At 37.2% G+C, this 13,510-nt stretch overlaps 1 protein-coding gene across 1 annotated transcript in view; it reads right to left on the reverse strand.

The window, feature by feature from the left end:
• Positions 1–13,510, reverse strand: part of LOC114692230 (ATP-binding cassette sub-family A member 3-like) — a 126,249-nt gene that overhangs the window by 58,686 nt on the left and 54,053 nt on the right. Inside the window, exons 11-15 of the mRNA XM_037211015.1 lie at positions 10,108–10,225; positions 5,964–6,118; positions 4,352–4,507; positions 3,790–4,000; positions 1,856–2,006 (exon numbers count right to left, since the gene is read on the reverse strand). Coding sequence (XP_037066910.1) covers positions 1,856–2,006; positions 3,790–4,000; positions 4,352–4,507; positions 5,964–6,118; positions 10,108–10,225 — 791 coding nt within the window. The remainder of the gene's footprint in view (positions 1–1,855; positions 2,007–3,789; positions 4,001–4,351; positions 4,508–5,963; positions 6,119–10,107; positions 10,226–13,510) is intronic.

Here is a 13,510-nt window from a genome sequence, read left to right on the forward strand (position 1 = left end):
TTTACACAATGGCCTCTCTGGGTTCCATGCAGAGACACTTCTGTCATATGCATGACCTCAATGGCTTTCCTTAACCATGGAGGAAGATTCTACAATTCCTTTACTCCTATATCCCTCACGATTCTAAAGCCAGAGCTACATGGCCGAAGCTGCCAAGTTCTATTGCCTGTTTAGGATTGAACTTGGCCCTTCCTTGAATTACATTTGCATAAGTTTTGATTTGTTGTTGCTTTTTAGTAACATATAATTTCTTAGGCCCTTTTACAAATTTCAGGGTTAGGTACTTGCGGTCTCACCCTGAGGGTACCACTCCATTTTTTCCTCATCTCTTTCAGCATAAACCAAGGTTCTAACATTAAAATTTCTGGTAACATTTTTCTTCTCAAACTGCACATTTTGTACTTTTGTTTGTCCTGCTTGCTCTTTTTCATTATAGATCCGTAGAAGGGCAATAACTAATAACCATACAACAGAGTCAATATTAGGCTGTCTTGAAATTTCCTCTACCAATGAAATTAGTTCTAAACATTTCAATTTAGTTTAGCAGATTCCCAGGACAAGGGCAGAAAGAAGCCACATTCCTTGCAAAAATATAAGAATGTTTCTAATTCAGTTGCAATTATTGTTCCCCTTTGAAACTTGTTGAGCTGGGCCTCCCTCATCCACACTGCCCTCAGCAATACTGTCTTCCAAGCTCTTACTAGGTGGCCCATTATGTCCCACTTACAGTGCTAACTGCTTTTCTGCTTCACAGTACCAAAGTTTTCCACATTCCTCAAAAAACAAAAGAAAACAAAAAAACAAAAACCAAAAAAAAAAAAAAAAAAAAAAAAAAGCCAACACTCCCAAAACCCCAGCATGATGAGACCTGTTACAGCAATAGCTCATGCCTTGGTACCAACTTCTGCATTAGCTGCTTTTCTGTTGCTGTGAAGAGGTATCAGGCCAAAGCAACTTTTAGAAGAAAGAATTTATTGAGGGTCTTGCTTATAGGTTTTTAGGATTAGTCCAAGATCATCATGGCAGGGAACATGGCATCAGGTATGTGAGCATGGTACTGGAGTAGTAGCTGAGAACTTAAATTTGATCCACATGCATGGTGGGGGGGGGGGTAAAAGGGAGGGGGAAAGGGAGAGAGTAAGCGCTGAGAGTGGTGTGGGCTTTTGAAACCTTAGAGCTCACTCCCAGTGATACACCTCCTCCAACAAGGCCATGCCTCCTAATCCTTTCCAAATAGTTCCACAAACTGGAGACTAAGAATTCAAATACACGAGCCTATGATGGCCAGTATTAATCACAGATGGATATCTAGGTGGCATTAACTTCTGACAAGAACAAAAACCTAGTTCAGTCCTTGAAGATGAACAACAAACACTCTTAGCTGGAATGGTAATCACAATGAAGTGTCTTGGTGAATACTTCCAATAACTCATCTGGCTAGTAGTAGAGGTCAAACAGATGTGTTATAGCTTCTCTAAGAGTTGCCATTCAACCTGCATTACTCTTTACCATCTTAATATTTCTCTGGGTCCCATTTCTATGCATCTGTTTGTACACTGGAAACAGTGCCATTACTATCCGTCACTAATATTCAAAACTATGGCCACTAGGTTGGAAAATTTGAAACAAAGTATCAAGTAAGCCTTCAATGACCTTGAAATTATGAGGCAACTCTCTGTTTAGTAACAGAAATATTGAGTTGTGAGCTTTCTAACTATACTTGGCAAATGGTAGCTATAAATAGAAACTTTGGTTTACTATAAATGCATTACTCATTAAGTTACTAAGCCTAAGAAATGAAAACATGTTTCTAGTAACCCCCAAACCAACCATCTAAAATTATTGAGATCCATACCTTGATACATACTTTTTGGATAGGATAAATGATAACTCACTTCCTAAATCATTTTCCAACACAGCATCTGGAACATGATGCTGAATCATTGCAACAATGTTGTTAACATCACAATATGGTTCTTTCTCCATGACTATGCGATATCCAGCACCTGAAATAAACCATTTAGATGACCAACTGAAGAAATTTTCTACTTAATACCCTTAAGGTAATGTTTGCTCTTCATGGTTTAGGTTATCTACTCCTATAAGGAAGAAGATATGGTATGCAATAAGACATTTAGTACTGAAAATGTGGCAGCTGATACAAAAGTTTTCAAATGGCATTCTAAGAGACTGAATAAATAACAGCTACATCTAGAATTTCAATATAGTCCTTAGTAAACCTTAATGATTTAGTGTATATAGCCAAACATAGCTGATATACAAAGTGAGGTCACCTGTTACTGGACTACTTACTTTGAAATAGAAATCTTAACAATCATTTAATCACTGTTAGTTGTACATTATATATCAGACACTCATCTAGGCCCCAAGAATACAGTAGTGAATACTACAAATAAAAGTGTATTTTCAGCAGGACATTTCAACCTGTAAGGTAATCATAAACTTTGAAAAATAAAATTGGCATTCAAATTGACAACAGAAACTATTTTTAAAAAAATATATTTGTTTTGCAGGCAGCTGGAGAGATGGCTCAGCATCACTTGTTTCTCTTGCAGAGGACCCAGGTTTTGTTCTTAGCACCTGCATGGTGGTTTACAATCACCCACATTGAGCTCCAGGGAATCCAATGCCCTGACTTTTGTGGGTACTGGACACATGTGTGGGGCACATACACATGTGCAGGCTAATACACCCTTACACATAAAACAAAATAACTGAATAAAATATATGTGGGAAAATGATCAAAATACAATATATGAAATCTCAAAGGATTATGTTCTATAAAGTGGATTATTGATTTGAATCTAATACATAAGGGACAGAGCATGGTAACCAGTAGAGTGATCAGTAACTGAATTGTGTGAACTCAAATCCTAGATAAATTTGTTAATTAACCTTTAATTATTTCCACTTACATTTCTATTACTGTAATTTTAGAATCCTTCTACCATGTCTATATTTATAGCCTCTAATAAAAAATTCTGCTATAATTTTAACCCATAATTCAGTTCATGATACTAATTTTATCACTTATTACAGATAGATATAATTAATTATCACAGAATTGCCTTATTTCACTTACATAATTTTATTTTATGTGTGTGAGTATTTTGCCCACATGTATGTCTGCGTACCACATGAATGCCTGGCTCCCATGGAGGCTACAAGAGGGCATTGGATTCCTTGGAGTTACAGACGATTATGAGCTGTCATATGGGTAATGAGAATTGAACCCAGACCTTTGCAAGGCAACGAGTGTTCTGAACCACTGAGCTATTTCTTCAGCCCTCATTTATTTAATTCATTTATTCTGCATTACATTGTTACTGCCAATACCAAATTTCAGATTTATGTCATTATGGTGATGCATAATACTGGTTCTGGTAACAGAAACTAAAGGTAGGGATATCTGGTTCCTCCTCTCCTCAGTGAGTGAGTGAATGAATGAATGAATGAATGAATGAATGAATAAATCAGTCAGTCATTTCAATCGACTAGATAACCATCTGGATGCAGATGCATTCCAGAGACAAAGATTGTTGGTAAGTACAAAATGGGACAGCAACTTTGTTTCAGATTGCAAAGAACCATGATCAAAGCACATATGAAAATCTCAAAGAACTAAAAAAATTTTTTATAGTTATATTAATTGAGATTAAAATTGCAGAATTGAAGAAGGTAATTAAGTTTTGGGAATATAGTGAAAATAATGTTAGAAGAGTATTATTAAGGCATTACTATACTAAGAATGATCAAATGGAGTGAGACCATATATTTGTTTCAGGAAGACGGAAGAGCCACAGCAGTGCAAGGTCCCCCTGACCATGATGGCAATGCGGTCACCCAGGATGTCAGCTTCATCCATGTAGTGGGTGGTTAGTAAAATGGTCCGATTGAATTTATAATGCTGAAGGATATCCCAGGTGGCCCTTCTTGATATTGGGTCCATGCCAGATGATGGTTCATCAAGTATCACTACCTAAAAGCCAGAAGAACAATTCTATGATCACTGATAATTAATGCTAAGCTACTCAGGGGCTTATTTACTGTTTGAAGGGAGAACACTGGAGCTAAGGTACAGAATGACAACTAAAACAGATGTGAACCTAAGAAAACAGTAACAATTGAAAACATTATTTTATAACAGCTGTGATAAAATGCAAATTACTCCCTTCTGTCTACACTATCATGTTTCCTTTCAGATTTATAACAACTCACAGGCTTTTAGCAAACTGAGTTTTCTAGATGGCTGAAGAAACTCATACAGAGTCCCTGTTTCACCTCCTACTCTGTGCTCACAGTGTTCCCCTTTCTTTGTCTTCTTTAATACCTTGGAGCCCCCTGTAAGTGCCATAATGATGGAGAGCTTGCGCCTCACTCCTCCACTCACTGAGCCTGATAATGCATGGTAATCATCTTTCAGGTTAAACATAGACAGCATATGTTCAACTTCCACACAGTTTATGTCCTCAGGTATTCCTTTTACCTGGAAAAAGAAGCCAGGGTTTATATCACACATCCAGTTTTACTGTCACAAGGAATCAAGGATCATTAGATGTTATACAGATATGAAAGTGTATTACAGATGTATCCCTAGAAACACTTCACCATCTGCTTTATTTACATCAATTAAAAGTGTTTTCTTTCTTGTGTATCTTCCCTCACATCTAAAGGACAGTTCCTAAAACAAAATTTTTCAGGGAATAGAGATGTAAGTTGGTGGGAGAATATGTGCAAGGCCCTGGATTTAATCACCAGAACTGTGTTTTCTTTTGTATTTAGAATTTATAAAGGTATCTGTGGCCCATTAATGAAAGAAAACACATCTGTGATGAGCTCCAGATGCTGTGGAAATGTATACACTTCTTTATAGCCCACTGACCTTGCTAACTACAGAGAAGTGTGCAAAGTCAAGTTAGCAGCTGTCTTGGAGAACTCTAGAATCTACAGTACCACTGAGCCAATGGTCATTTACCACTTTCCTGTGTGCCCTTTAGCAGAACTCCAAGCAATCCAAACCTTGCAAGTCAGCTCCCTGGTCCAGACAGAGAGTAAAGAAAACTTTCCATTTTGATTTGAGTGGGAAAGGAAATCAGACAGCCAGAGAACCAAATTTTCTTCTCTTTCTTTTGTACACAAGTCACGGAATTCTTCTGTTGGGGATAGTGGCAGGAGTAAATGAGAAGTCAAGTCTGCACAAGGCAAACTTTGAGGGAGGGAAAACCTTTCCACAGCTCCACAGCACTGTAGCTCCAGAGGGAAGACTCACACTTCCTCTTTGTCTGTCTGCAGGCTGGATGGAGCACAGTCACGGAAGGTGATAATTTCTGGCTGAACAAATGAGAAAAGCATCTGGGAAAGCAGGAAGTACAGAGAGAGAACAGAAGCAGGAAAGTGATGTTGTACACAGTGTAACGAAGCTGTGTGCTCATTACAGCACTTGCCAATGTGAAACTAATCCTAATTGATGAATAGCAAACACTGAAAACTGGGATTAGACCTCTTCCCAGTGTAAGATGGACCAACAGATACTATATACATGGGAGAGACAATAGTGAGACGCCTCTGAGTATTCACATCATAGCCATTTCAGAAAGGCCCTTGCTGAGCCAGGAGCTGGGCAGCTAGCCCAGACTTTCGGTAAACTACACTGTGAGGAGACTTGGATAAAATATTATAGGACAATATGCTGAAGCCTGGCCAGAAGAAGTACTCTGGAATGCAGGGAGAAACTTTGGATTAGGGTCAGCTATGTTTAAGTTGATTTCTGCATTGTCCAACGTATATCTGTATCAACATCAGGCAATACAAAAGGTATAATTTTAATCTTTTCACAATAGTTAAATAAATTCAATTTAAAAAAGTTAAAGTTAGCAGAGCTGTACATCAAAGAAGAAAGTCAAATTTACTAGGTAATTTTATAAGGCACACTTCTGACTTACCATGCAGTAGAAAAAAAGGTGTTCTGATAGTGTCAAGTCATCAAACAACAGGTCATATTGAGGACAGAAGCCCAAGTCTTTTCTAATTTCAATCATGTTATCTGAAATACTATATCCATTAATATAGGCCTCTCCTCTGGTAGCAGGAAAACGACCTAGAATTATGTAGAAGACATGGAATATGCTAAGTTTTCATGTGATATAAGCAATACAATTGCAAGCTCAATTGTATCATATCAAACTTGTTGAGTATTAAAGAGGATTAGTATTGTCTACAGAGAAATAAAAACACCAGAACTTGCCTTTAGTGTGACAGAATTAGTCCTTTTAAGTTTTATTTCCTTTTTATTCACATGCCAACTTTTTATAATGGGTATAGAGTTTATTGGTGTTTATTATGAAAACACTTGGATTAGTTGCTATATATCATTGTAATCAGATAGTTACTGTATTTGTATAATACTAGGTACAAGTGTTGCAGCTCTGAGGAGAAAGGCTTCCCCAATACAATGTTGCAGCTTCACTGAGGGGAAAGGATTCCCCAATGCAATGTTACAGCTTCCCTGAGGGGAAAGGTTTCCACAGATGGAAGTGTTGAAGCTCTGAAGGGAAAGGTATCCTAGGGGTTGGGAACCAAGGAATACTACAAAATCACACTGCACACACACAAAAAAAGTCACACAAGAGATTTATTGGGAAAGACTCATGAGGGTGGCAGCCTCTGCTTGAGGGAGAAGCAGAAAAACTGAGCAGGAGGCAGGCTTTACATAGGGTTTCTTTGGGGGCAGAGCTTTCCAGGGTGGCCTGGGATTGGTGGGATTTTGTGGCCCAATCTTGGGCTTGTTTTCTGTAGGGTAGAGCTTGGCTATCTGTGATTTGAGGGGTTGGAAATGGCTGTTATGGCCTTTAGAGTAGGTGGGTGGGGCCTGGGAACTCCCAGGCCTTGAGGAGCTGGGCCTTGCCATCAGAGCAGTCTGGGGTGGGGCTTGGCCACTTGTGCCCTGAGAGGCTCACACTAGGTACTGGGTAGATGCTGGAAAAACAAAGACTGGGAAAAATATAATGCTTATCCTCAATAAATTTAAACATTTTAAATACATAATATTTATGTTATGCTGTTGGTAATTAATTCAGATTTTATGGTGAAATATTTGATAATATGTGAATAACTAACTATAAAGCTGCTAACCCCCTTGACTCACTTATCTTTTTAAAATGCATACTCTTAAAATGTAGTTTTTAAAAGTTAATTTAAAATACGCTACAGGGGCTGAAGAGATGGCTTAGCAGTTAAGAACCTCAGTTCAACTCCCAAGTCCTACATGGGTGGCTCACACTTGCACACATGTGGCAGTTATTCGGAATACACACATACCTATACATAAATAAAAACAAATCTTTAAAACATTGCCAACATAGCCAATTATATTCGAAGATGCCTATAACAAGGCCATCTAATTTGACAGAAGACAAATGTTCAACATGGAGAAAATGACCAAGTTAGTTACATTTTAGCTACATTCCAATATGAAAGATGGCTACTATTACTATATGGATCTTAACAAGACTACTTTATAAACACTGAAAAAACTATTGGAAACAGCAAAAATAAGGAGTACATAGAAGTAAAATTTCACATGAACTTATCTTCTAAAAAAACCTGAATTCAAACAGAAACATTATATACTTTTAGTACCAACAAAATATTTTTATTAACACTTTAGTAACAAGTTCAGAACTGATATAAGTAACACAAAGAATACAGAATTTTAGAATTTTGCTCTTGCTAGATTCTCTTCCAAAGTGGAAGCAGACAGGTAGAAGTCCTCTTTCAAAAGTCACTGAAATGCAAATGGCCAAGTTGTCATCTAGGGTAGAAGTTGGCTGGCAGTCAGCACAGCCTTTTCTCCTACCTTTGGACGCAGTAGCTGAAAACCTCCATTCTAAGCTTATTGCTGTATCTATCAATCCAGAAGGCTGGCTTTGCATGCTAAGGGACACAGCATACTTTAGCCACCTGGAGGCTGGTGAGAACAGAGATGGTAGTCTGGACTAGCAGTTGCTTACCCTCTCTCTTCCATGCTCATCAAGGGGTTACTAAACAGTGTCATTTATGAATATCATCATATATTTATAGGCAACATAGAGACTGGTAATTGTAAAAGAGCCATGTTCCCGAAATCTACCTTTTAACTGGATATTTTAACTATGAGGCAATTATATATAAATGTCTTGTGTTTGTCCCTCACTTCCTTCATTATCGCCTTAATTTTTGTTTAGGTGACTTTCTAGTGATTTTCTTTAAATTTAACTTTTACGGTTATGGTAAAAACCAGTATTTTACATTTATTTTAATTTGGCTGTACTCATGCATCTTAACTTTGACAGTGTGGTGGTTTAATTGTGAAATATCCCCCACAGGCTGGTGGTGTTGTTTGGGAAGGTTATAGAACTTTTAGGAGGTAGAGCCCTGATAAAGGGAGTGAGCCACTGGGGGTGGACCTTGATGTTTTATAGTCTGGCCTCACTTCCTGTTCACTCTTTGCTTCCTGAGTAGAGATGCAAAGTGACCAGCCAGCCCCCTGCTTCTGCATCACGCCTTCCCTGCCTGATGCCATGTCTTCCTCACCACGATGGACTGTGTTCTCCTGGAACTGTGAGCCAAAACAAACACTTCCTTCCAGAAGTTATTCTTGTCAGGGTATTTTTTCACAGAATGAAAAAGAAACAAAGACAAAAGTTAACCTAAACATTGCTCCTATATATCTATACCCTCTTTCCTTTATGTTGCCATCACAAAATTACATTTTTTATACATATGTGCCCAATAACAGGTTAACACTTAACTTTCATGCATTTTTCTTTCTAACAATATAGCAAACCGAAACTACAATAATTCTTGCTATTTTTTTTTTAAATATATGCAGCTGTGTTAGCTGGGTATCCTTTCCATAGAAGATTTAAGTGACTTTCATTGCTACACTAAGGAGTCCTAGCATTTTATGAAATACTAAATGGTATAGTAATGAACTCCTTCAGCCTCTATTTCCTGCTTATGTCTAAATTTCTCTATTACTTTTGAAGGGCAGCTTTGTTAGGTATAAAATTTTGGTTAAAAATCTCTGCCCTCTCCTACTTTAAATACTTCATTGTGCTACCTGCTATATTCTATTCTTTGTGACGAAAAACCAGTCTCTGTCAATCATGATTCTCCAGCCTGTTTCTATAAAGTTGGCAACTCTACATAGATATCGCTCATAAGTGGAATTATTCTAGATTTTTCTTTTTGTAACTGGTTTACCTAGTAATATCAAATTTTATCCACATTATAGCATGAAACAGGATTTCTCTCTGGTTTAAGCCTGAGTATTTTATTGTATGAGTATGAATATACTACACTTTCTTACCAGTTCTCTGTTGACAAAAATCTGGAGTATTTCTGTAGCTTGGGCAAATGCTGCTAGAAACTTGAGTGTGAAAGTAGCTCTTAAGATTCTGTTTTCAATATTCCTGGACATGTATCCAGAAAAGGATCATATTGTAATTTTAGTTTTTAGCTTATTGATGTGTATTTGATAAAGAATTACATGCACTTAGAGTATGCATGTTGATGGGTTTTAAAATATGCATGTGGTATAATTTAGTATGCTAAACACATCATATCCATACTTCTAATATTTGCTTTTGGGGAGTAACACCTAACATGATACCAAACCTTTTAACACAGTTTAGAGTGCTTTATACAGTACTGTTCACTGTACATAATATACTGTACAGAAAATCACTGTTTAACACAAAGTGGAAGAGACATCAGTTCTTTGGTGAATTCAGAAAGACTTGGACATAAGTCTTGCTCTATCTCTGTTTCCAATGGAGGAAAAGCACTGGTCCTATGCAATTATTTTCATAACTTGCAGAGCAGGGTCAACTGTAGGAAGATGTCTGCCTCTCCTTCCCCTGTCTCTTCCTCTCTGTCCCTCTCTTTTGCTCTTGAATATCCTAGTTTCTGGGCTTTATTGTTCTGTTAGTACTCAGCACAAGTGAGTTGTATCTGGAGAGATCAGTGGCCAGTCCTCAAGAGTAAAATCCTTGTTTTTCAGTCCTAGGAAGGTTCCTTTGTTCTGACTTGGAGATGAATACACACCTGTGAGAACAGACAAGGTTGTGGACTTTCCTGCCCCATTATGTCCCAGAAGAACAGTGATCTGCCCCTCATACACATTCAGTGACAAGTTGCTTACTGCAGGTTTGTTTCTAAACTCCTGTGGGATGAAAGAGCAATTTGTTATCTGTCAGTTAAAAAGACAAACATTCACACCCTCTACTTATATCATCAAACTCATGCTATCAAAAACAGATGATGTTGTTGTCAGGTCCAAAAGAAGCTCTAGTTCCCCAAACTCTAATAGGCAGTCCAGATACCCAGAAATACAGGAGGATTTCTGGCAGTTAGACAAAAGCCAGCATTCCTCAGTAACTTGTGAAGCCTGTTCCCCTGTACCAGAAGAAGCATTTCCTTTATCACTGACAGAAGGGACAAATAGCTATCTGTGGTGCCTATTAGCACACCAAAGAGCATGCTTTCCTCCTAGCCCTTCTTACCTCCTTCCCTACCCTAAACTCCCTCCAGTTCACAAGCTTGTGACCCCAACCACTCATCCTCTTTATAACCCTGCTATTTCTCTTGCTCTCATGCTCGGCCCTGCTCTGTTCCTGCTTCTCTCAAGGTCCAGTCTGCTGGCCACAGTCCGTCTACTTGTCTCACTGTTCTAGACTCTTCCAGATGCCTCTGACTGCTCTCTCTCTCTTATCTACACTAAAAGCCTTCCCCTTAACCATACCATGGAGAAGTCATGTCATCAGTGTATATAGTCACTATCTTCCTCTAGGTTGGGTGTAACTTGTATCTCTAAATACAATCTCTACCAGAAACATATTTAAATATTTCATAAACACCTCACGATTGGCATGTATAAACCTGAAATATATCTACATTATTAACCTACACTTCAGTAAATTTAAAAATCAATTTTACCATTTAAAAATATATTCAACTCTCCCTTCTAACTCAGTGACTGACCCCTCCCAATTCATCTCAATATGCAAACAAAAAAGGAAAACTTGAATATAATCCCACATATAAATCTCTGCTTTACTGAAGCCTTCACAAAACATGATGAGACAAAAGATAAAGACAAATAAAAATAAATCCAGATATAATCAACATTATGAGCAAAACAAAGGTCCTAAAATGGTGATAGTGATGAAATAGCTTAAGAAAGCTAGGTTCCCCTGACTCCTGATTTCCTCCCCTAGAAAATGTTTTTTTTTTTTTTTTTTTTTTTTTTTTTTTTTTTTTTTCCCCAAGATCAATAGGATCATCCTTCCCTGCTAAGAAAGAGTCCTGAGAGGTTAAAAAAAAGTTTGGTTCCTTTGGAGGAATGGCCTTGTGTGACATTTTATGAGATCAAAATTACAAGCCTGCATCAGGTGTGATGTGACCACAGCCTTCTGATTTTAAAATCCCTATTATCATTTGTGGCACCAAGAATCTTCTCCAGGCAGGAGCCTGCTCTTGGTCAGCTGGCTAGAGGACTTACTGTACTCTTAATTGGCTTAATAAAGTGTAGTGATTTGTAATTTTCTTGCACGGATTATTTCAGTGTTACATATGAAACAAAAGTTTTATCAGGGAGCAAAGGCAAGGCCTTCCAGAGACAAAGGCAAAGTCAGTCCTATGATGTTCCCAAATCTTACAGTTTAAAGACTGTGGCATAGTAAATTCTCAGGCATTGGACAGACTATAAAAAGGAATTGTGTTTCAATCACGAGGAATAATTAACTGTAAACTAAGCAAAACAGATAAGAAAGAATCAAACTGTTGCCAAGAAATTAAAATTGCTTCTAAGGCAAAATATTAATATATAACAGAAACAAAACTACCCACTATCCTCCCCTCTATGAAGTACAGATTTTCTGGAGTTAATAAAGCCAGGAAGAGATCCAAAGGAAAACTACCTTTAATAAAAAACACCAATTTGTACAAAACTAGTGACAAATTTGTTATAAGGTACCAGAAAATAAAAGGACATTATAGGAAGCAAAATAAGAGCTGAAGCAGAGTTGTTCCCTGGAAACAATGCTTGTGAAAAGTTATACTACCAGTAATCCCAGTATTTAGGAGATGGAGGCAGAAAGATCATGAATTCAGTGCCAACCTAGCTACATAACAACACCGTTTCAAAAATCAAAACAAAACAAAAACAGAAGGTCAAGGAAATAGCTCAGTGGTTAAAGTGCTTCTTGATAAGCAAAAGAAAAGGAGTCTGATCCTGAATTCAGTCAATGTCTGGGCATGGTGGCCTCCCTGTAATTCCAGCCTGAGAAGGCAAAACAGCGGTTCCACAGAGCAAGATGACTGTCAAGATTAGACATATTTGTGAGTTTTGCTCAAACTGAGAGATATGTTTCAATGAATAATGTATCCATACATGTGTGCACATGTACACACCCATGCACAAACACATGTAAGAGAAAAACAGAATTAAGAAAAACCCTCTCAAGTCACATAAAAAATGTAGAAAATGTACATTTAAATTATCTTTTATTTTTAAATTTATAACAAAATAATAGAAAACGAGTTACTTAATCTAACAATCCAAGTCCATAGTAAACTTCACACCTAATGATGCAATGCTACGATTATCTCTTTTCTGAGGTTGAGAACAATCATTTCCATGTTCAGTGAAGCATAATTACAATGCCCAAGATGAGTAAAAACCTATCTATCAACAAATAAATGGATAAAGATATGAGACACAGCTAGAATATTATTTGGTTACAAATGAAGGAAATCCTGCCATTCCTAATACATGAACAAACCCCAGAGAGCATTATAATGGATAGAAGCCAGACACAGAGGCAAAAACCATGATTTCATCTCCATGTAAAAATCTAAAAACACCACATTCGGAGAGAGTGGAACAGTGGTTATCAAGTACTGAGGGAAATAGAGATACATTGGTTAAAGGGCACCAACTTTCAGTTGTAAAATAAATAAATCTTGGAGTCTAATTATAACATGCAATAACAATTATAACAAATTATATAGCATTGTTTATCTGAAATGTGACGAGAGCAAATTTTAAATTTTCTCATTAATATGAACTATCAAAACCCGTGGATGGTAATGGATGTTAAATATCTGACTGTGGTAAACCCTTCCACAGTACACATGTACACCAATCATACTGTATACCTAAAATATATGAAATGTTTATGTGCTCATTATAGCTCATGAAATATGAAAAAATAAATTTCAGAACAATAGCACAGCAACATCTTTATTATAAAAATTGATATCCAATGAAAGCACTCTTAGAAAATGAAGATGACATCAAGATTGTTTCAGATTTAAGAAAAGTAGAAAGTTAACTGTCAGGAGACTGCCAGTAGTGTTACACCCCTCACCACATCTAGATGAAGCATTGCACCAAGTTTATTTATTAACATACACTTTTATAAAATCACATTATCACTTGTTGCCA

This window comes from Peromyscus leucopus, chromosome 1 (assembly GCF_004664715.2).
Source record: "Peromyscus leucopus breed LL Stock chromosome 1, UCI_PerLeu_2.1, whole genome shotgun sequence".
NCBI classification, from domain to species: domain Eukaryota; kingdom Metazoa; phylum Chordata; class Mammalia; order Rodentia; family Cricetidae; genus Peromyscus; species Peromyscus leucopus.